This window comes from Ambystoma mexicanum, chromosome 9, assembly GCF_040938575.1.
Source record: "Ambystoma mexicanum isolate Mex_15411 chromosome 9, UKY_AmexF1_1, whole genome shotgun sequence".
In the NCBI taxonomy this organism is placed as follows: domain Eukaryota; kingdom Metazoa; phylum Chordata; class Amphibia; order Caudata; family Ambystomatidae; genus Ambystoma; species Ambystoma mexicanum.
Genome location: NC_090931.1, coordinates 1,133,556,734 through 1,133,580,852, shown reverse-complemented (window position 1 = coordinate 1,133,580,852; position 24,119 = coordinate 1,133,556,734). Strand labels below are relative to the sequence as shown.

General features: G+C 42.9%; 1 protein-coding gene across 1 annotated transcript in view; it reads left to right on the top strand.

Annotated features, from left to right (window-relative positions):
• The window catches only part of KIF5C (kinesin family member 5C), an 870,858-nt gene that overhangs the window by 517,787 nt on the left and 328,952 nt on the right, over nt 1–24,119 (top strand). Inside the window, exon 11 of the mRNA XM_069616501.1 lies at nt 9,197–9,345. Within this exon, the coding sequence (XP_069472602.1) occupies nt 9,197–9,345 (149 nt within the window). The remainder of the gene's footprint in view (nt 1–9,196; nt 9,346–24,119) is intronic.

Sequence of the window (24,119 nt, the reverse complement as noted above, 5' to 3'; positions counted from 1 at the left end):
CTGTGATCATGTCCAAGACGTATCTATTTTGAAAAGTCATCAGTTGTATGGATCTCAGCTCTTCCCTGATAGCGTTGAATCCCTTGATACTCGTGTTGATTGTCTGCAACAACTCCCATCTGGTTATTTGTAACCACTTTGTATTAGCTGCTGTCTGGATCCTTGGCATGAAGATTATCGTGAATATCGATGTCTGGCCGAACAATCTGTGCTCATATAGAATGGAATCAAAAGCTTCTATCGACTTATCTGAGAAATAGTTCTCTCTTCATTCGATTTATCAGCTCCACAGATCTCTTCTTCCTCAGGTGAGCATCTGCTTTTGGAAACTCGCCAATGTTCAGATGATTTTTAGGAATCACTAATGCTGGAATATGAACATTCACTATAGGACATCGTCCTCCCCAATCCTTGGGCAGCTTCATGTAAGCTCTGGATCCACAAGCCCAGTAGTGGTCCATTAACACAGCTGTTCCAAAGTTCATTCCTGGCACGTCAAAGATTCGATGACTGACAGTTCTGGTTCTGTCCAACTTTTCTTGTGCCAGTGTTTCTGAAACACAGCTTTGCACTTTCCCGAGGCACTATCTGTAGAGGCCCTCCTTTCTCTTCAACCCAAGTCAATAGTTTAGCAAGTCTCAGCCATACAGGTTTGCATCCATTTTACACAATGTCAATGGTTTCTTTGTAGAACCCAATCACTACCCATGCTCTGCAGATGACCACACCTTCCTCCCATCCATCTGGTGAAAGTAGTGATCCTCCAATCTGCATCTGGCATCTATTCTTCCATCTTCGAAAGTCTTCTGCAGTTTTTCCTGGAATCTCAAGTTTTCTGTTTACTTCCCATCTGATTCCACCAGCTCCTTTCACTCCAGGCTGTTTGTATCTTATCACGTGATTTTTAGTGTGGGCTCTTAATCTTGTCTTTGTGTCTTGAACATAGTCGTCTTCTTCTGGATCCGTCAATTCAGTTGCCCACTTTAGGTAGGCTGTTCGGTCCCTGAATGGACCTCTTGTTCGACAGATTGCAATGTGAGCTAGACAATGTGCTGTCTGGACATCTATTTCAATAGCTATGAAAATCTTATACTTTCCCATACTATAAGGCAGGAGTGCACATACTTAGCATTCCTCCTTCGAGGTACTCCTTCGCACTTCTTTCCTGTGCTGATACCACATGTTGTTTCCCAAATGTGCTGTACTATCCAGGTAATAATTCAGTTCATGATCATCCTCCCTTATACTTGTCTTAGGTCTCCCTCTTGTCTCATGAGCTTTTTTAATCATCTCATCAAGTATATCAGCATAATTTCTTCTCACTGGGGGAATCATAGGAACATTTGTCAGTGAACTTGGTGTCTTTACATGTGCTACTTGTGTAAGAGAAAGCTCCAGAAGCCTCAACCTATTAACATAATATGAAGGTAACATAGAGTCCTGAATAACTTTCAAAGCTGACATCCCCTAAAAGGAAGCTCTGATTTATCTATTACAGGACTTGGTGCCTTTAAATGTACCTCTGGTGTAGGGGCAATTGCATAAGGTCTTGGTGGTCTTACACTTGCCACTTCTGTACCCTCCTGCTGCATATGAATATACACAGGGATCCCTGCTTTATTTGTATCTAAATAATAAACAGTACGTACTGTGAGTGAAAGAAGAATCCCAATGAATAGGATACTTGTGTAAATAATGTACCAGTAGGCCCACTGCATGCAGCAATAGCTTCTTGCTATGCGTGGTGGGTTCTCGTTGTTGGCCACCTTATTTCTGTCCATGTTGCCCATTCTCAATCTTTGTTAAAGAAGGAAAAATCAAACTTTATTCAGGCAACATCATAAAATACTCTGGTAGTAACTGGATCTGCTCCACATGCTCCACAGGCAACTGGCTGATTGCAAGATGATTAACAGGATTCCTGATGTACACAAAGGAGTCGTCCTTTCGCCAAACATGAGGATGTGTTTCCAGGAAATAAAAAGATCAATGGCCGTAAATTCTGAATGTCTTCTCTCGAAAGCCTCATTCGGGATGTTCCCAGTGTTCCCTCAGAAAATAAATGTACTTGCTCTATGATGTCATGTAGCAATTGATTGATTGCCACTAGGTTCCTAGGATCTCTCAGGAAAGGAAGAACATCAGTTTGTTTCCAAAGTATCGGGAGGATGGCTCAGCGGCAACGTGCTCGCCTTGGAAGAAAGACGACATGGAGCACCACAGGTTCGATGCCCGGGTCCGCGCTTACAAACCTCTGGGTATTAAGCACGTTATAAATACCCTATCCTATCATAACAAGATGAGGGAGTTCTTCAATCAAGAAATAAGACTATTCCAACTACTCTATTAGCGTTGTCCTCAGATAATGGCATTTGTGTTTTCCAATCAGTACTCAGGAAGCTGGGGAGCTTGCTCTATTATGGCTGCAGGCAATCTCCTCATGATTGGACCATTTTCAGGATCTTGTTTACCAATGCTTTCCTGTCACCACAATGCTTTGGAAGGGGTTAAAGAACACCCCCTGCGCGTCCACAGATCTTTCTTATCCTGTGGTGCTTACCCTTGAACTTCCATCAATTGGGTTTTAGACAAGTTATTAAAACTTTTGTTCACATCAGGCGTGTCAAAGCTCATTATTTCCCCTGAATATGCAACTCGTTTTGCTTCTTCATCTGCAGCTTGATTCCCGCGCGAAATAAAATCTGCTCCTTTAGTGTGTGCAGCGCACTTGACGACCACAATGCTTACTGGGAGCTGTAGTGCTCTAATAAGTCTGACCAATAATGCAGTGTGTTGCACTGGAGTGCCGTCCGCTTGGACATCACTGGAGTGCCGTCCGCTTTAGCCCCAGACATGCCACAAACATGGCATGTTTGGGGCTAAAGACTTTTATTAAAGAAGAAAGCAAGAGAAAACCTACCTTTTCCCTATCCCTAAAATGGTTTACCCTGCCTCAGCTAAAAATCTAAGGTGACAGTCAGTATGTCTGTTACATAAAAGTGTCCACCATTCTGTGTCAAGAAAACATGACTTCTGTCCCTTACACTAGAAACTAAATAATAAGGCAGTTCTGTTCTGGCACTGGGAGAATTACTCCCTACTCCTGGGTTATGGCTCCTGGTTTGTTAAAACAGTTCCCACATTTTAGAACAGTCTTGTGTCGCACACGTTATCGGAGAATGGCTCCCTTCCCTTGATAGTAAAGTTCGACACAATACTTAATTGGTGGACCAGGAGAATGTCTCCCTTTCTCCTGACAAATAGCGCAGGGCATGGCTCCTTACCCCAGGTCTTGTGGGCCTTCTCCTGGCTCTCAGTCTCCGATAGCTTGGGGGAATGACTCCCTTCCCCGAGCCTTGTTGGACGTTACTCTCGGTCTGGGTTACCAGGAGAACAACTCATTTTGTCCTGGTATCTTATCAGTTCCAGTCTCAACTCACGTTATCAGGGGGAATGACTCCCATCTCCTGGTAATCTTAGCAGTGTCTCCAACAGCCAGGGGGAATGACTCCCTTCCCCTGGTCTTCTCTTCATCAGGCTTCACACCAACAACACCCAACTCTGAGTGTTGGGAGGGTCCACAACCCTTGCTTCTCTTCTTCTTTGATTTGGCCCGCTGGGGTCAATTCCCTGCCAAGTACTGCCACGAGGAAGATGACTCGGATCACTCTTTTAGTTTGGGTCCCAAACCCTAGTTTCTCTTCTTTGAACTGGCCATCATGGTTTACTTCCCTGCCAAGTATTGCCATGAGGATGATGACTCGTGTCTTGCTTTCACAGATGTGGTTTGGGTCCCCGACCCTTGTTTCTCTCGCCTTCTCTTCATATCCCCTTGGCTGCCTCACTTGCTAAGTACTGACACCAGGGGGGTTGTCCTGCTTGTTATATCCATACAGGGTTTTTTCGATCCCGTGCCTCTCCCGATACTTTGCCTGTTCCTGGGATGCGCAGCAATTTTTTTCTGGGGTCCTATATGTTCTGCGTGGGTATTTCTGTGTCTCTGTGCCTTCACCTTGCGGATCTCCTGCCTGGCCCATGGACAGACTGTATGGATGCTGCCTCTTGTGTTCACGTCACCGTCTGCCAACCTCCCATTACTGTCTGGATGCCATTGGGCAAAAGGAGTCCTGTTGTCCTGTAGATTCCGGGAGCGGACTGCTCTTGGCTCCATCCTGGCCTTCTCTGCTTCTCCTTCGGGCTTCTCGGGCTTCAGTCTCTCGTCCTGGTTGGCTGTGTTTGTTTGATAGGCCGTCCTTCTTTGGTTTCTATGGCATAGGGAGAAACACGCCCCCATGGAAGCCTATACCGCTGCGGTTCCTTCTTGGTATTGCTCTACATTGTTCCTGTGTCCCACCTCATCCCAGTGATTACCCGTTCAGTAATCTTCATGCTGTGGTTGATCTTCTTCATCTCAATCCAAACAATAGGGGAACTGTGACTATTGCAAATAGAAGTAGTAGGAAGTGGGGGTTGATGGAATGGTGGCAAAAGGTTTGGGTGGGGATGGGGTTGGGGTGTTGTTTGATTGTACCCAGGTGTTTGTCCATATCCCCAGGAGGGGAGTGCCTCCCCATGAGCTCCTCCCACATTATATCATCCCCAGGGGACTATAGGTTGGCAGCTGCACCTCCCTACTCTCATGGAAAGGGGCTCCTTCCTGGGGAGAAGGGACACCAACTGAAAGATCGTCCATTTGGTGCTGTAGAAGAATATTGTTTTGGGTTGGGTCAAACATCTGCCATTGTAGGACTGTCAAGTATTGAAGACTGGGTGACAGTTGTTGAAGCAGGACTGAAGTGGGGGGTTCTGGTCCTGTGAGAAGATGATTTGAGGGACATCTGCAAACATGAGGCCTGAAAATTTGAAAGACTTATCACTAAGAGAGGTTGTGAATAGTGAAAATGGAAGAGGGGCCAGGGCACAACCTTGAGGATTGTCCACTGTTAAAAGGGTTGGCCATTGCAGAGCTCCAAGATCCTGGGTGGGTTTTGCCTGATATAGGTGAGCCAGTGGAGTAATGTGTCAATAATGCCCAGATAAGAAAGGTTGGTGGGAGTCCTGGCCAGTCATCTTAAAATTGAGACTAAGAAGGATGAGGGTCAAGGAGAGATTGATGTGCAGTGCGGTGGTAATGAAACTGGGAAAATTGGTATGCAAAATCTTAATGGCGGGTATCTTGTGGAACCTATCGGCTCGCAGAAAAGCATGAACATTTCCTTAAATGGTTTGTTGAGTATGTAGTTTAAGTACTAAACCTTGTTCCCACCACTCTTGCCTGCTATATAATCCCTAATGTACTCTTTTATTGAGCGTTGTCCGCTTGTTGAAGCAAAGGTCTTGTCATTCCATATTCCAAACAGTGCTTTTGGAGTTACAGAGCTCTTTCTTATAGCATGTGTTGGATACTTTGATATCTGGTTAATATGAGGAAAGTTACTGTTGGATGGGTTGTACTGGTAAGGAAAGTTCCCAAAATGCCTTGAGACATATTTCATTTTGCCATTTGTTTCAGACTGCGCTCAGTAGGTTTTTAAAATCCACTGTGCCAAAAAGATATTTATTTTAGAATGGTATGGAGATCAGGATTATACCAGCATATCAGAAATGGGAACACAGGCAGTTTATGTAATTGTGGAGTTTGAGGGTGAGAAGTGTTGGCCAGACTGCAACTGCAATTTCTAGAGTTATGACCACAGTGTGAGGCCAGTCATTCACTGGATTATTAAAACCCAAACCAAAGTTCTGAATTCATTATTTAACTTGATTGTTTTCAGGGTTGTCGAACCATTTATTAATGTCTCATATTAGCAAGATTTTTCTAGCGCCGGGTTAGTAATGTTATGAGAGCTTGGGGATTAATTCTATAAAGAGGTGTATTGACGTTGGTTGTGATCTCTAACATGATTAACAACTGATTCTGTTATTTGCCCATTGTAACTTGGATATCGTGGTCTAAATCGTGAACAAAAATATGAAGTTCACCCTGAGTGCCATGAAAATGCTTGCTTTAAAAGGACCCATCTCACTAGAACTCTCTCCCCATTCTGGGTCCAGTGAGAACCAGTCACATCTCTTCTCATACTTTACCCCCCCCACACCTCACACCTCCCATGTACTCGCCCCACTGATGGAAACATGGAAGCACCTCAACAGAGCGCTGATCAATGCCTGATCTCTGTGCACCCACGTCACCAACATCCATGATCTTATTGACAAAAACCACCTTGACTTCTTACCGATTATGGAAACCTGGCTTCACAGTGCCGCTGGACCGTCCCTTACACTTGCTATGCCCCTAAACTACTCTATCCCCTCTGGCCTTTAGAGAGATCCCTCCCCCTCTGCTGCCTGGCTACAAACTCCTCCTGACCGAACTTCTCAACCATAAGACCACCATCAATTTTCTTATCTAGCGCCAACCCAACCACCAGAACAATCCGAACTAGACATCCCCTTATTTCTTTTCCCCTTGGTCAAACCGGCTACTAAATTACTTGTCCTTGAGGACTTCAACCTTGAATTTAATGATGCCTCTGACACTAAGGCTAATGATCTCACCACCTCTCTGAATGAGATGCAGTTCACCCAACTTGGCCACTCACCTGCCCACTCCAAAGGACGTATCTTGGATTGGATCCTTGAACTTAACACACATGCTAACATCACAAACATGTCGCCTCTGCCATGGTCTGATCACTCCCACATCGAGTTTGAGCTCGAGCTTCCTCTGACTCATCAGCCACCCAACTCTCATCACCCGACCTCTTACCTTCAGCCACGATACCAGCAGGCTCACCGAAACCAGCCTCTCACCCACCCTCATTAAACACCACTCTTGACCCCTTCACCCTGCCAATGACCCCCAAGCTCATGCCTCCCTGATTCTCTGCCCTCACTCACACCATGGACCAGCACGCTCCACTGAAATCTGTTACCCCCAAAGTGCGTAAAAGACCCAACAAATGGTTCTCAGATTAACTTATCTCACTTCGACAAGGCATGCGTGCCTTGGAGCACACCTGGAGCCAATCCCTTACCAACTAATATTACTGCTCAGATCACTGCTTCCAAACCCTGCACAACGTCCTTCATTCTGGCCAAAGCTAACTCATTCAATACCAGAATCTCTGAAACCAGCCCCATTGCAAAATAACTATTCTCCATTCTCAAGGAGCTAGAAAAACCCTCTCCCACACCCTCCCTAGTTCACATTGAGAACTCCTGGTGCACCAACTTTCAAACCGTACTTTCCAACAAGATTGACTCCCTAAAAGCCTAAATCGATGCTAAGAAATGTCTACTCGCTGCTAAACCACCCTCTGTGCCACCCACCAGGGTTGCCCACCATCTTCCACTTCTCCCAACCCCAGAAGTTGTCTCCACCACCATCGTTCACCTCAAATCTTCCAATTGTAAAGGCAATGTTCCTCCTCAAAATCCTAGACCGCATTGCCTACTCCCAAATCCAGATCCACTTTGAGCAACACCAGCTCCTTGGCTCCAGGCAATCGGATTTCAGACCTAACACAGCACAGAAACAGTACTCTTGGATCTCAAAATCCAACTTAACAACATCAGCGACTTGGGAAACATCGCCATCTTGCTCCTCCTTCATCTATCAGCAGCATTTTATCTCATTGATCAGGACATCCTTTGCTAACACCTCCTTACCAATTTTCACTTTTCTCACCAGGCCTCTCAATGGATTCCTCAAATAATTCCTGAGGGTATGCACCTCGAGGGTCTTCATAAACAATTTCACTGCCGACCCTATCCCAGTTCCCTTTGGTGTCCCCCAGGGATCCTGCATCTCGCCTTATGAACACCTATACTAAGATGCTCTTTGACCACCTTGATGCACTGGACATTCCATACACCAATTCTGCAGAAGATACGCAAGTCTTGCTCCCTTTATCAGGAGACTATGCCCAATATGTTGCAACAATCAACCAGACTTACAGTATCCAGAACTGGATGGCTACCCACAACGTATGCCTTGGCGACGCGAAAACCAAGCTTCTCATCCTAGGCACGGCACATCACTAAGTGCCTTGGACCCTGCTTGCTCGTTCATCCCCATCGATGGTAACACCATCCAGGTGTCCACACATGTAAAGACCCTGGGGGTCTACCTCAATGCGTAGCTCAGTGTGTCCTGCCACATCAGTGCTCTTGCCTCTACTACTGCCTACACTGCCAAACTCCTTTCCCTCAGCTGGAAATTCATCTCACCCCAAAATTGACCTGACACTCACCCGAGCTATTATTGGCAGTAAGGTTGATTACTGCAATGTGTTGCTTTCAAGTTCCTCAGCCACAAACCTTGCAAAATTACAACTCCTGCAAAATAAGGCCCTGAGATCAGCCCTGGGACTAAAACTCCCAGCCCACATGTCTACATCAAGAAGGGAGACTCACTGGCTTCCCATAAAAACAATAATTGAATTCAAAACATTGACCATCACACACCATTGCCTGCACAAGAATGCCTCTCCTTAGCTCATCCCACGTATCTCACCAAAGCCTGTGACACACTCCCTCAGCTCCTCTAAACTGAGCCCCAGCTTTGTCACTGCTCCCACTCTTCGAAACTCCGTCCCAGACCACATCCAGAATGAACCTTCTTTCATTGTCTTTAAAGAAAACTCCTAAAAACATGTCTAATTAACAAACATGTATAACTTGTACTCTCTTCATTACCTGTTTGTCTGTAAACACTTACTTTGTACAATCGCTGTGATACTCACGGGTCTGGATGCTATATCAAAATAAATAAATAAAGACAGGATTTATCAAGCGTTTTTGGTATATATGTGCTTTCTGATGGTCCATGGTGCATTGCATTATGGAAATAGGTTTGTTTTGCGTGATTTATTTTTTATTTTGATGTAAATCTATTTATCTCTGTATACTCATACAAAATCCCCACTATCATTCAAATAAACTACCATGTCTTACATTTGGTTCCTTATGAAGAAAGCTAGTATTTTGTCAGAAACCTCATGCTGCTGATACGCACGTGATGCCAATAATCGCTGAAATTTAAACTCTGCTCCAGTAGTCCCCTACTAAACCATAGAAAAATGCTGTTCTGTATCCTGATTAGAGTTTGAAAATATTTGTCTCGGTCATCAAATCATTTCTGCAAGTCCTACATTTCAGGCCATTTCTATTTTTTCTCATTTGTGCGATACAGAGCAAAGACCATTAAGAACACAGTGTCTGTAAACCTTGAGCTCACAGCAGAAGAGTGGAAGAAAAAATATGAAAAGGAGAAGGATAAAAACAAAAGTCTTAAAAATGTTATCCAGCATCTGGAGATGGAGCTTAACAGGTGGCGAAATGGTAAGCCATGTCAATTTGAAAATGATGGGGATGGGGTATGAAAACGAAATATTTAACTAGTTATTTGTTTCTCTTGGGTGATGTATATGGCATAAAGTACACCAAACTGTGCAGTCCTAGTAGTGTTAAATGACCATATTTAAGCAAGATACTTTATGCCAAGGTCCTCTGTGGTTATGAATCTTCATGAATCAATATGCGGGGAAAATGCTCTTGCTATAGGTGAACTCTTGGGTGCATGAAGGATGACCCCAAACACGCCTACTAAAACATGCCGGCAGCAAAATGCACCTACGGTAAAGATGCTGGTGGCATTGCCATGTGTGCGAAGCACCGCTTCCTGTGTTGTACCTAAAGGTTTTGTTGTGAGAGGTGGCTGGTGCAACAGAATGAAAAGGATGGGAAACTGAGTATGAGGATTCCTCCCCTCCTCAAAACATCACATCCCAGGAAACAGCACATAGACACAGCAGCATTTAGACCCAGGGTGTGGGCCAAAAAGGACAGGACGATATGGTGCCACCAGCATTTCCATGCTATCATTAAGTGCAGCCAGCTTGGATTTGTCCGTGCTTTCCCAGGATCCTTAGTAGTACAGGACACCGACGCTCACAAGTGGAGTCCCTTCGAAGCTTATATCCTGTAGTGATGGAATGAGGCATTCACCGCCATCTTTTTCCTTGAAATTGAAGTTCACGTCTTCAGCACAGAAGATGTTCTCAAGAATAAAACGGCATAATAAGAATGTGGACCATTTATCACTGTCCTTAAATCCACGTCTGTTTCATGAAAATTATACATTTGGTAAATTCATTGGGATCTAAACTATATCAACTGGCGCTATTACAATGTCAAAGTGACTTTCACCAAGTCCAAGCCAACAGGAGTATGTGAGGTTTCATATAGTAACTGGTCTGTCTCCAAGATCTGCTCATCCCCGTACCCCATCTCCTTATTGTCTCCAGTTGTGCTCCTGCCAATGATTGGACGCACTACCAGCTAGACCTGATGCTTTCAAGGGTAGCGAGATTGGCCTTCACACTGGCCATTAACGCGCTGTGCCTGCTCAATGTATGAGGTTGTGCCTTGGTCCTGCCGCTGCCCCCTTTTATTATTTATTCATGCTTTATTTGCCTGTTTCAAAACAAATTACAGCTTAACACAAAGGTAAACGGTTGCAGCATTGTGCCTTAAAATTAGAGGTTACTTTACATGCTTGTTTCCAGTTCTACTGTTTTAATAAGCAACCATCAATTGTTTCCCAAAGCTTCATTGTTTTCAGATCATCTAGAGCAGGGGTTTGTCAAAACCTCTTATTGACCCTATTTCATTCTGGGTCACTCATCCCTTCAGAAATGTTCACAAGGTATATTTTATATGGACCCCAAATGTCTTTAGGCCTGTAAATCGATGGTAACATATTAGAATATTGTGTTTCACAGTGCATGATTTGGGCAATCTCTTGTGGTAAGTCAGAATCAGGAGACGGACACTCTGGCATTTTGTTTCAAGGGTTCTTTATTCTTAAGTGTTTCAAACCCTAATCTATCCCTGATGTGTTGAGCCCTACCCTAAAGAAAAGAAGTCTAAAAGCGTGCTCATTAGGATGTCCTACAAAGTAAATTGAGTCCGCCATCCAGAAAACCTAATCTAGTGTGGGATATGTCCCTATCACTTCAAACAAAAAGAAACGAAACCCAGTAAGGTTACCTCCCGAGTCCCCCAAACAGAGGAATGGCAAATGTCTTCGGACCTCGCTGTTTTGTCTCCTAATCACAGGCAGAACGGGGCTCGCTGGCCTTTCCAGAGTTTCAGTTTAATAAGTCCTTTTTCATTTCCCCCCTCTTTGGGTTATATCATATTCTCTGCTGAGTCTCTTCCTCACTACTCTTTATCAGGTAATTTGTCTGTGTTCGGTTTACGAACCAGCCTGGTTTTCTTCCTGATTCGTTACTCCATACCACGTGTTTTCCCTGGATTACCCACCCAGGAATCATGTTCGAGGATCTCCAATAATTGTTATCCTTTACAGGATTTTCGGGTTTTCTCCCCAGCTTGGATTCTAGTTCTTGTGCCCCGGCTTGAGGTTCACTTGCTCTCATACTTCTCAGGGGTTTGGTTTTGTACACCCCAACTTGGGGTATGGATTTTTCTAGAGCACCTTGGGATATGGGTCCCCTTGCCACACCTTGGGGTATGCTCGCTCTCAGCCTGCCCTGTGGAATGCTTTCTGGCACCACGCCTTGGACTATGGCTTCTCTTTCACCACCATGGGGTATTCTTGGTATCCCTCCCATGTCTCCCGGAGCCACTGCGTACCTTCTACTTTGTTGTTGTTCTCCTCAGGAAGGTGGGAAGCTTTGTGGTAGGTGTTGCTGGCTCATCTGCATTTTTGCTAGTCTTTGTCATGGTTAGCACTAGAGCCTCTCTCGCGTTCTCTGCTCCCTCATGGCTCAGTCGCTCTCATCCCTTGATCTACTACCGTTCTCTCCACACTTCCGAGGAAAAGGTGTCTCCACCTCTGCTTCTGTGCAGGTGACTCATTCTGCTTTCACCAGCGCGGGTCGTATCTTTGTGTCCAACCCAGCAAAGGGGTAGGTTTGTTCTCTGCATTCTCAGTAGATATGGATGGCGTCTGAAAGGTCATAAGACAAGTCAACCACTCGTGTATATGCCTCAGTACAATATTCAATTCCCATATAACCAATAAAAACTATCTTTTTGGGATAAGGGAGGGTAGCAAATATTCCTTACTTGGTATTGCCTGTCCTCCAAGGGTGGAGGTCACCCCAGTGAGATCTCGCGTGCCCATTATTTCCTCATACCTGCTGGAATTGTTCCCCTTCCATCCTTGTAGCCGGTCAAGTGGCACAGCGAGTAGAGTGCTCGCTTTGACATCCGTGCAGAGCCTGCTAACGCAGGTTCGAATCCCGGCAGGGCCAAACTCAGCCTTTCATCCTTCCGAGGTCGATAAATGAGCACCATACACAATGGGTAATAATAAGCAGCGCTCAGATACCCGAGTGTTCGTAGCGTTATATAAATGCCAAATTAAAATTATTATTATTAACTGGGGTGCAGAAACCGTCAATCAAATAATTTGAAAAGCTATTTTAAATGCCTCTCTCCAGAATGCTGCTACCTGTGCACATCCCCAAACCATGTAAAGAAAACTGGCATCAGGGGCACCACATCTACCGCATTTATCTGGCCGATAAGGGTATATGTTATGAATCTTCCTTTCGGTGTAATTGGCCTGATGCACAATAGTTCATTTCTACCTATCGCTTAAATACTGACTTAGTCAACCCCTTGATATATTTCGATTGTAGGAATGAAAGATTAATTTAGAATTCTTCCTATTTTAGCACAGGCTCTTTAAAACCGCATCTCCCAATCACAGCCCCATTTTTAGCGAAAATGGACACGAACCTTCTTCTCCACTGTAAGCTGTCATGTCTCTCAATGGGAAATACGCAGAAGGTGGTTGGGGAGGAGGAGGGAAAAAGATATTTTTATCATATTATGAAGGCGGACGTACATGACAATCTCTGTTGGTGAGCTCCCTCCCCTTTCCTTATGATGTTGCACTGTCAGGAAGGTGCCTGCCAGGAAAATCTCCCCAAATAAGTGAATTCTCAGTCTCGCTGTCAATGCCAGAACCTCTTCTCGGTGCTTAGCAGGATCCCTGGTATATGGTATATTGGTAGGAGAGGGAGTGCGGTACTTAAATTCCCCCTTTCCATACCAAACTAACCCAAGCCTTATGTGTAGATGTCACAACATTGATTTCCTTCACTTTTGGGATTTGTGGCAATAACTGAGGACAATGATGGTGCAGCTATAGCCCTCTGCACACTACCATGTGGCTGTATCAGGCCCTCTTTATACCAACAAGAAAGATAATGAGCCTGTGCTACCAAGCAGTACTTAACCCCGCCCGTAGCTCCTAGCCCCCCCTCCGTCCCCAAGAGGAGCTGCTAGATTCTCCCACCTCGCTCTAGCTGCTTTTTCCACCCAAACTACTCTGGTGCATAAACCTTGCACGGTTTGGAAAAATGCTCTTGATAGGGAAATTGGGATGTTAAGAAATGGGTATACAAGTTTGGGCAGGATTAACATTTTCAACAATTAACTTCTACCCACCAGAAAGTGGTAGGCGGCTTCATCGTTTGTTTCCTTCTTATCTGTTCCATTGTTGATTGGTAGTTGAATTTAAATAGGGAATGCCCAACTTTCTCAAACTCAATCCCCTGGAATTTGATTCTGTCCTCTCACCATTAAAATGGTTAGTCCAGCTAAGGGTGTGTGCAAGATGTCAATGGGAACACTTTGGACTTAGTCGGATTCATACGCAAACCTGAGTTCTTGCCAAACTGCTGTATATCCTGCATTCCTGGGTTTAAGTTTTTATCTGGGGTGTTTAATAAACAGCATGACATTGTCTGCACATAACAAAAGAATCAATTTATGGGAGTACGATTAAAGTCCATTTTAAATGTGTTCAGCCCTAATTTTTTCAGCCTAGGGTTCTATTGCCATGGAGAACAAGAGTGGAGATAGTGGGCATCCCTGCCTAGTTCCTCTTTCTATAACAAACCAGGGGGGTGCATTGCCATTAATGCACACTCTGCTACTTGGGGATGTATATAGGAGTCTAAGGAAGGACATAGCTCATGTTCCTAGCCCCATTCTTTTTTGCATCCAGCATGACTGCTACCGCAGAAAGTTTAGGTCCGAGCTGATCAATCAGCCCGAATAACCAACAAAGCTAATGCAGGTTATTTGGGGTGAAAACCAATGAATACATTGGTTTTCAAGAAACTAGAGCTGATCAGAAGTAATCCAGGGGAATGTGAATAAGAGGACTGAAACTTTGTAGGCAGGTCATATATGTGCTATCCTATAAATCAAGGGTACAAGGAGGCTGTACCTGGATCGAAGACCATAGGTGGTGGTACCATAATACTGTTTTGTAGTTCAATTTAACAACAAATGTCACAGATAAAAGGCAATCTCAAAGTGTGTAACCTCACACTGTTTACAAAGCATGAGTATTCCATGGGAATATATGATGTAAAGCAAACACTCCATGGTCATATCACTGAAACATTCTGACCAAATCCAAGTGGTGGTTATTCCAGTTGTGCCATCCCACCTGGACAATGGCAATGCTATACACTTTGATGCGCTTGATTTTCTGTTACATGGGTTGCATGAGGATTAGAATGTAGGTGCATCTGTGGTGACAGAGCCCATGCACAGGCGCATTTCACCAGTATTGAGTCTCTTTTCCTGGATTCCATGTCAAAGGGCATCAATTTCAAAACCCATTGTATTGTCCACCAAAGTTTTCTTTGAATGTACTTTAGAGAGCTTAGCTGAAGCTTGTACATTATGAGCTTCTAAGTTCTCTTGGGACCAGCTCAATTAAACTTCTAGAAATCCTATGCATTCGAGTATGCAGGCTATAAAGGTATATCCTTCCTATATCAGGCCCCTGGACTCTGTCCAAATGAAATACTGGCAATTCTCCCACATCTTCCGAGCTACTATGCAATGAAAACATGTTTTTTTCACCTTCCATGTCACCTACCACAAGCCCTCTCACCACACGCCTCCACACTGAGCACACACGGCCATACTGTTGACTAAAGTGTGCTCTGCAAGTAACCAATAACATAACATTGCTCTCAGGTATAATATTTCAAAACGGCAACACATTTCTTTTATCTCAATTGCTGGCAGTGATCACGTGAGTCTGCATTGTTGTTTCTGCAGGTACAAGCCTATTTTTCATGTGCAGTCTGAAGCTATAATGTTCAATGCATTGCACGAGTGGGACAACTGAAACATTGATTTAAATACATTTTAGGTTAATGTGTTCCAACTGATTTGTTTAACCAAATTAGGCTTGACTCCCTGTTGACTCCCTGTTGTCATTATAGACTACATTTACCAGCAGTTGCTCATAATAATAGGTAACAGCTGTGCTTCATACAATACACAGACAGCGGGATTCCACCAATGTAAACTGGGGAGCATGTGGTTGGCTTCTAGGTCCTGGCAGCCCAAAAGAGCATTACAAAGGCCGATTAGAATAGTCCAACAAATGAAAAAGCAATACACTCCATTTCCCAAGTGTAAGGCATTAGCAACAGAACAGAAGATTTACAGATGTTGTTAAATAGGAAAACAAACTCTGCCTTATTGTGTGGGAGTATTTTGTTGGAAGGCATATAACTTTTATTGTGGGAGAGTGGAAATTAGAACATATTTAGGGCTGTGAAAGGGTGACTAGTGGATACAGATCTGATCACTACATTCCATAAAAAGGTTGAATGATAATGAGAACAACTTTTTGACAAATGTAGCAAATTAATACGCTTATAAGTATTTTGTAATTATGAACATATCTGACATGACCTGGCAATGATAATGCTTTTATGACACATGGTCTTACTAATTTACTTAAAGATCCTGAATAGTGGGTCACAGGTCAGATCCCGAACTGTTATAGACATTGTTAAATGTGTTTTCTTCCAAAGAGTTATTGGGGACCATTGTTACTTTCATCTGTTAACATTGAAAAGGAACAACACATGTTTATATCTAGTACACACGGTAAAATCTTAGGCACATGCTTCAATTCCATTTAATGTGTTGAGTGCACGACCATTCCCTAATTGCCATCAACCAAGTGGACAGGTGCGAGAAAGCTACTGGGAGCAGAGAAGAGAAGATAGAGGGGCCAGAGTCTTTGCACTCTGTGTGCTCCCACTGAACTCCTTTCCGCACAAAAGGGCATAGACATGTGCTTCAAGTCTTGCTAAGGTTCCCTTAGCCCTTCATGTGGCTTCTGAGATCAAGGCTTAACCTCAACATGGTAAGGAGTTATGCAGGAAACCTATAAGCACACAGCAAAACAGTACAGCCAGAGAAAGGTATTAAGAAATCGAAAATCGATTAGTTGCCATTAAGATGTATAGGATGAAAACTTGAGTGAAAGGAGAGTGAATGTGCTCTTTGTTAATCTTGAAGAGGTTTTAGAGCTCAGGTCAATTAAAGTGATGCTAGTATTAGATAATACTTCAACACCGAGCAACCTAAAAACTGTACATCAGACAGTTGACTACTGTGTCTACCAAAATAATAGTGTGAAAGGATTATTTGTTTGTGTGGCAAAATAATGAAATATTCTTAATCGCACAGTTTTACTTTTGTGCAATCAGCAAAGCATGCAGATATTTCCAGTGACACCAAATCAAATTTCCTATGATCCATATATGAGAAAAATAATTGACATACATTTATGAAATGCTAGGTGATATAACCAGCATTGTCTGGGCTTTCATTCCCTCATAGGTACAGGCACATCTGTAAAATTGGTGCAGATTGGTGAAACAGTGTGGAATTGTATAAGGAACAATGCTTCGCCAAGCCACAAACCCACCGACACATTTTTACTTTAGCTGAAATCTGGTGAAAGGGGTGGGGTGTTCAAATGTCATGTAACCAGTAATCTCTGTAGGGCCCTAGCGGGTGACTGTGCAAAACCTGGTGCAGATTGGTGAAACGGTGTGGAGTTGTATAGGGAACATACATGAAGCTACAAACCACCACGCACATTTTCCCTTTTGTTGAAATCCGGGGGAAAGGGGTGGGGTGTCCAAATGTCATGTAGCCAGTAATGTCCGGAGGGTTCCAACAGGTGAATGTGCAAACATTTGTGCAGATTGGGGAAATGGTGGCTAATTTTATAGGAAACATACAATGCAACACACCCACACATTTTCACTTTAATATATATATATATGCACTTTATAATATGACACTATTGTTCTTTTTAATGTGAAACTATCTATATCATAGGAATGCATTTTTTGCACATAAAAAATATCAATGTAAATTGAAATATCCCTGAATACATTGGATACGCACTATGGACTTTATATTTTTACAACACTGCTTACTAAGTGAGATACTAATTTGAATCACATACATCCCCATTGACACGGTGACATGTATATATAATGACTACCTTGGTCTGCAAATACTTTTCACAGATTTTACAGCATTATACTATCTTTGCTATGGCTAAGGGTAGAGATTGTTCTATACCTATGCACTTGGCAAATATTCTTTTTTCAAAAATCATTAGTGATGATGAATTCATTCACTACAAGTGACTTAGTGAACATATTCTTGGTGTCCAATTTGGACTAATATGTCAAACTCTTTGTTTTAAAAAATGAAGTCCATAACACCATGCTAACAACATTGCAGCACGCACGACTAAGCACCGCTTTTCCGATTACGGATTGCGTAATATGTAATTGCTTAGTTTAATAACATTAACATCTAAAGGCTATTAATTGTGTTTGCTATGCTCCGGCTTAAAAGCCAGGTTTTGTCTGAGTAATACATTCTCAACAGGTTAAATTGGTAGTTACTTTACGTTATTGGTAATGAGAACTAGTAGCCCAAGCCAAAATGGCTAACAGCCATCATGTTGAGTCTGTAAGTCACCTTTTCTATGTTTTTCACTGAGGTGTGTGTTTTTTATAAAAACGAACTTCCTGTGGGTGATGAGTGACTGTGAACAAGCCACTGGGTAGTGGTGAAACACGTCAGGCTGCCGTCTGGCAAGAAAACTCTCACTGGGAGAATTTAATGGATTTTTTAACTGCTGCAAATGAAAAATAAAGGTTGTTTCATAACATACAACCGGCGTTGCAGTGTTTGCTGTTGGTTGCCCGCGATTATTACGTCATTTGGAACACTTTTGTACGTGGAGTGCTGCTCGCCTGAACAGTTTCTTCTGATGCCGTTCGTATTTGATATATATATAGGAAAAGGCCTATCTATCCATAATAGTATGGTGTTTGCCCTACCTAACGCAGATCTAACTAGGGTGCGCGTTGTCAGTGAGTGTCCAAAGTAATAAACTGTCCTCTGTCCCAAGATAACCTATTCTGTCCCTACCACTGTCCAAAAAGGCTCCCTTCTCCTGGGCAGGCTTTTATAGCCTCAACAAGTCCTTCTTGAGATGGCTTTTGGATTCTTTGAACAAGTTCATTTAATTCTTGAAAGGGGGCACTTGTCCCTCTGGGTCTTCCCCTTTCCTACTACCAGCACAGTTCCTTGTTCAAGTCCAAGCTTTGGTAGCCACTGACCCAGGCCTTGGCTATCCTCCAAACTGATAAACGTCTCTCAGTTCCTTGTCAACTTATGAAATACTTAGGATCTTCCCCTGTAATGTTTAGTTTCACATACAATTCTTCCAGTATTTGTGGACAATTGATCCCTATTCACTTGGCTCTCCCTCTCCCTCAGCGTTTCATGCATTTTATATATTGCAACACTGTCCTCTTGATAGTTTCCTTTCTCTTCCCAACATTGACTGGTACTGGGATGAGTTTGATCACACCCCTAGTAGCCTTTTATCTCTACACCATTCACATGTACTGGGATGAGTATGAGTGGTCCCTTGATAATATCTGTTAACTTCACACCATTCACTGGTACTAGGACAAGTATGATTAGCCCCATGGTAATCTTCGTTAATCTTCCAATATTCACTGGTAATGGGATGAGTATAATTGGTCCCTTGGTAATCTTCCTTCAGTTCGTGCCACAACCTCCCCCCCCATCCCCCCAACCCAGGTCTCCAGCCACTCTACTTAACTCTATCATACAGGATAGGCATCACTGGTTCTTCCTGCAGGGTCAGGTTTGCCCATCTGACATGAAGTGCATAGACTTCCTTGTCTTCCTTATGCGGCTCCATGGAGCCATTCCTGATACGGTCTTGGCATTGTTCATGGACCGTAGGGTCCACCCTGTCTGGGTCATGCCACTGCCTCCAGGTCTTCCTCGGATGTTCAGTTCGGGCTTGTTCATCCCGAATGCTTCACTCTTCCCTCGGTCTGGACCACCCGCACCACAACAGGCAGCTTTGCATTCACTGACTGCTGCCTCAGCTCAGATTAGAATCTCCCGGGCTCTGGAGACGAGATCTTTCCATTGGCACTTCCTTGGTTTTTATGAGGAAGTGTTGGGCCCTTCCCAGTGTAGGCCCACAGTCCCTTATCTCTTACCATGGTGCCTTCATCATGCTTTGCCCCATATTCTTCGTCTCAGTGGGGTTAGCTGACGACTGATTCTTCTCCTTCTCCTCCGTTATAAGGAGTCCCTGGACGGAATGCGAGTCCTTGTCTCTAAGAGCAGATTCTCTCCCTGTGAGGACCCACTGACTGCCACCCCTAGGGGGATTCTGTGGAGAAGTGACCAGATCCAGTGAATTGTCACACTATGTATGAATATGGGAATCTGCCTGAGTAAATGTTCTGGTGGGCACCATGTGAATGGGATTTTCCCCTTTTCATCGCAGGCCAGTTTCATCGCATCCCATTTCACCAAGTATTTTACTGCATTTTACCACAAACTTGTAGATGTGGGGGGTTAAGTTATTTAGAAAGGTGGGGGTTTGGATGGGGTCGAGGGCAGGACAAGGACAGGGGGTCTCCCGCCATGGTAAAATGTGGTAAAAACATTAGGATGAAATGGGATTCGATGAAAGTATAAATGTTGGTACCACTCATGCCTTTGGACAAATGATCTGCCATTGTTCATTAACACATAATGTTTCCACCACTCTAGCAGCCATCTGTCGCCCATCAAGGAACAGCGCCGTATTCCGCTCTGAATGGGCTGACCGGTTTGTGAGCCTTGAAGTCCTCTTCAAACTGAATCCCGATATTGGGAAGTATCAATCTATGGTTCGATCAACACAACAATAAAGCATTGACTACATTTCTCCAGACCATGAACAAACTGGGACTTGTCCCATGGGTCTCCAGGCATGCCCTTGTGGTACGGCATTACCTTAACATTATATTTTTCTCGATTTCCCACTCCCAATTTACCACATTTAAATTCTGTGGTTAGGCCACAATTTGAAACTAAATTAATGGGGAGATATTAAGGCAACTAGACCTTGGGCCACTTTAGATAAAGATGATTAAGTAAAGTGTAGAGCCACAAACAATATAATGAGATACACTTTCAAAGAAACCTAGGTCCTCATGATTTGTCAAGACAGAAGTGGAGTGTCTGCTATCGATCTGGAGGAAATTGAGCAAAGAAATATAGCACATCATGTATATAGAGGCTCTCATCAGAACTAAAAACATTAAAACCCAAATGTAGAAGGCCAATAAATTGCTTGATCATGTGGTAGCCCAGATGAAGAGGGGGGTTAGAAAGCTGGAATGAATCTGTTGCATCTTAACAAAACTAAGTGCAAAATCCTAAACCATGGATATCGCTTGTCAATTGAAAGGAAGAAATGCTTTTACCAAATCCAGATTCTCATTAGCCCATAATTTATTTTCAGAAATGTTAAAACATTACAGGAATTAACCAACGCCCTGAAAAGTAGCACTATTACAACTCAATTTTAATAACTAGCTTGCAAAATAGGAACAACCTTTCAAACAAGATCCTAAACATCCAAAAAGCAATCAAACTGCAGGTCCTCTGCTTATTTTATTCTTTGAAATATCTTGCCCCTAATAAGCTCATTAACATTGCCTGTACTTGAAATGGATCTCTGGAGCAGTGTAATTTGTGCCCAGAATAGTTAATTAAGGCAGTCATTCACACTCCGGCTCAACATCTAACAGCTCTGTGTAATGCCTTCTTTCAGGTTGGAGTGATTCCCCACAGCTATAAAACCTTCTGTAATGCCACGCCTGAAACACCAACTTCAGACCCAACCATACCAGAGAACTTTTGCCCCATCTGAAATTTCTATTTTTGTAGAAAACTATCTTCAAAAGATCACCCCTTCAGTTGTCTGGCTACAGTTTAGCTAATAACCTGCTACGTGTTATTCAATCAGGCTTCAGGCCCAAAGTAAGCATTAAAACCTGCATCCTTGTTATAATGGTGTTAGTGCTAGGTTATTGACTAATGGAGTTATCTCAATTATTTCACATATCCAGAGCATTGGAACCGCTTGCGGCATATATTAGGCAATGTGAGCTGATAAAGGGGATTTGTGTGGGGAAAGTTGAGATTAAGCTGATGATATGTTAATTTTGTTGTCCAATCCAGGAGCATGTGGCACTGTGGTGAGAGACATGTTTGAGGAGGTCGGTAAACTGTCGGGCCACAAAGTTAATTGGGAAAAAACTGAGATTTTTCCGTTGTCTGGAACATGTGATAATGGAATTAGGGACATCTGGAATTGTGGCTGGTCGCCTAGGGGCGTCACTTATTTGGGGATTTATCTGGTTAGTGATTTGAACAAAATAATACAATGTAATCTGGATAAAGTGTTAGCTAAGATGACCTTAATTATTAGGAAATGGGAAATATTGAACTTAACCCTATGGGCTAAAATGCCATTAAGGTGGTTCTGTTGCCCAAAGTATTGTATATTATTCAATCCATTCCTTTGTTGATTTATAAAAAACAATTATTGAAGATTGAGAAGCTCTTTCAGACCTTTTTGTGGGGAGTTGGGAAAAGACATCGTGTTCCGAATTTCATACTGATGCAGAAAGTGGAAGAAGGTGGTTTTGGCTACCCAGATCTGATAAAATACTATAGGTCCTTTTTACTTAAGAAGAGTTCCTATTACTTTAGAGCGGAGACTGTTAATGAGCCGTTCTGGTTGCAAATGGAGAGAGGGATGTGTGCGCCGTTTCATTTGGATAATCTCTACTGTATGGAAAAATTATCAAACAAGAAACTGGTTTTGAAACCAATTATGGTTACTCGACAGGTTTTGGGCTCTTGGTTTGGTGAGAATGGACAAACTTACGGTTTCAGTACAGATGCCTCTATATGGCATAATGAAGCTTTAAAGATTGATAATAGATGTCTTAATTGGAAAAGTTGGGTTTCAAGAGGGATTTTGAAACTGGGGGATGTTTTGGATGGGACTCGGATGTTGAGTTTTGAGGAGTTAGTAGCTAGATTTAATTTGAGTCTAAGAGAAATGACTAGGTATTTGAGTTTGGCAACTGGGATTAATCAGAGGATCGCTATGGCGGGAGGCTCACTTGGGAAGAAGCCTGAGGTTAGTAAATTACTGGATGGTCAAGAGTATGGTGCACAAACTTACATGAATGTCATGCCCATGAATGCAAAACATTTGTTGGCATGGGATGGGTTGAGAGTTACTTGGTCGAATGATGTCAGTAGGGTCATCTCTGATACTGATTGGAGTGATATTTTAAAAGTGGGTGTGAATTTAGGGAAAGATATGAACTTGCGTCTGATTCGGCAGAAGATTGTTGGAAGATTGTATTGGACTCCTGTGAAAATGTTTAAGTTACAATTGAGTTTAGATGACTTGTGTTGGAGCTGTAGTGCGAATAGAGGTACTCTTTTACATCTACTGTGGGGATGGCCAAGGGTACTGTCATTTTGGAGTGAGGTGATAGATATAATTGATTTCATTTTTGGGATACGTTTAATCAGATCTGCAGCTAATATAATCTTGCTCTCACATGTTGAAAGGGGTGTTCAGGTTAGAAAGCATAACTTTTGAATTGATAGAGCACTGATGATTGCGATTAGATTGATTCTCAGGATCTGGAAAACTAGGAAGAAACCCAGCGTTGAGGATTGGTTGATGGATTTGAGGGTTTTATCTAGGTATGATAAGGTTTCGTTGAAAAATAGAGGCAAGGAAGATGAATATCTGTTGCTGTGGGGATCGTTTGATGCCCTCTATGATTGACTTTATATTCTGTGGATAATTAGAGGGTAGGATAAGGGGGTGTTTTTTTTTTTTGTTTTTTTTTTGTTTCCTCTTTGTGATGTTTGGTTTTGTCTTTGTGGCATTTTATGTGTATTAGGTATAATATTTAGCGGGGTTCATTTAGATACGTTTTGCATGGTTGATTTTATTATTGGATTTGGTTTAAATGGTTTGCTCATGACTTTCATTTGAAAATGAATACTGCAATGTTAGTTTGATCCTATATAAGAGAAGAACCTGGGACCTGTTGAGAGGAATACCTCATCAGTGTTGATTTTATAAGACCGATCAGCAGTCTTTGAAATGTTTAATCACACTCTACTGTCCATGAAACTACAAAACGAAATCGGAATAGATGGAACAACTTTTAAAAGGACTAGGACATTTTCTTCAGTAGCACACCACTTAAGTGGAAATGTCTCCTGTTGGTCAATCCTCCAGTAATCAAGAGATCCATCATTTCTTCATAGTTGTTCAATCCTTATGTGAGATCACTGCCTGAACTAATTGGGCATCTCAAGAGCCACTTCTAACTGCGTATTGATGATTCACAAATGCTTCTTGCTATACCATCAGCATTCTCCTGACAACATCACCACTTGATTAATACTGACAAAAGTCAGATGATTTGTTTTGGTTTCCCATCCCCAAAAAAGCAATCGATTTACTTGGCCATATTAACTGAATCCTCCCAAACTCCTCCCACTCGCGGATCCTAAGGTTAGAAAGGTAGGCATGCTAATTGATGACTAAATACTGTGCTTACCACATGTTAATGCTACTTCTCAAAAAACTCCTTGTCCTAAGGAAATTTACTCCTTATCAGGAGGTGCCGAAAAAAAGATGATGCAGGCCTTCATCGTGTCTAGGCTGGACTGTTGCAGTGCCTTTTATATAGGCTTGAGTTAAAGGTCTTAGTCAATAACTGCAACCGTTAAAAAATAAAGATTTTTGGGATGATGTTTTCCTTGAAACAATGGTATTCACTTTTTTATGC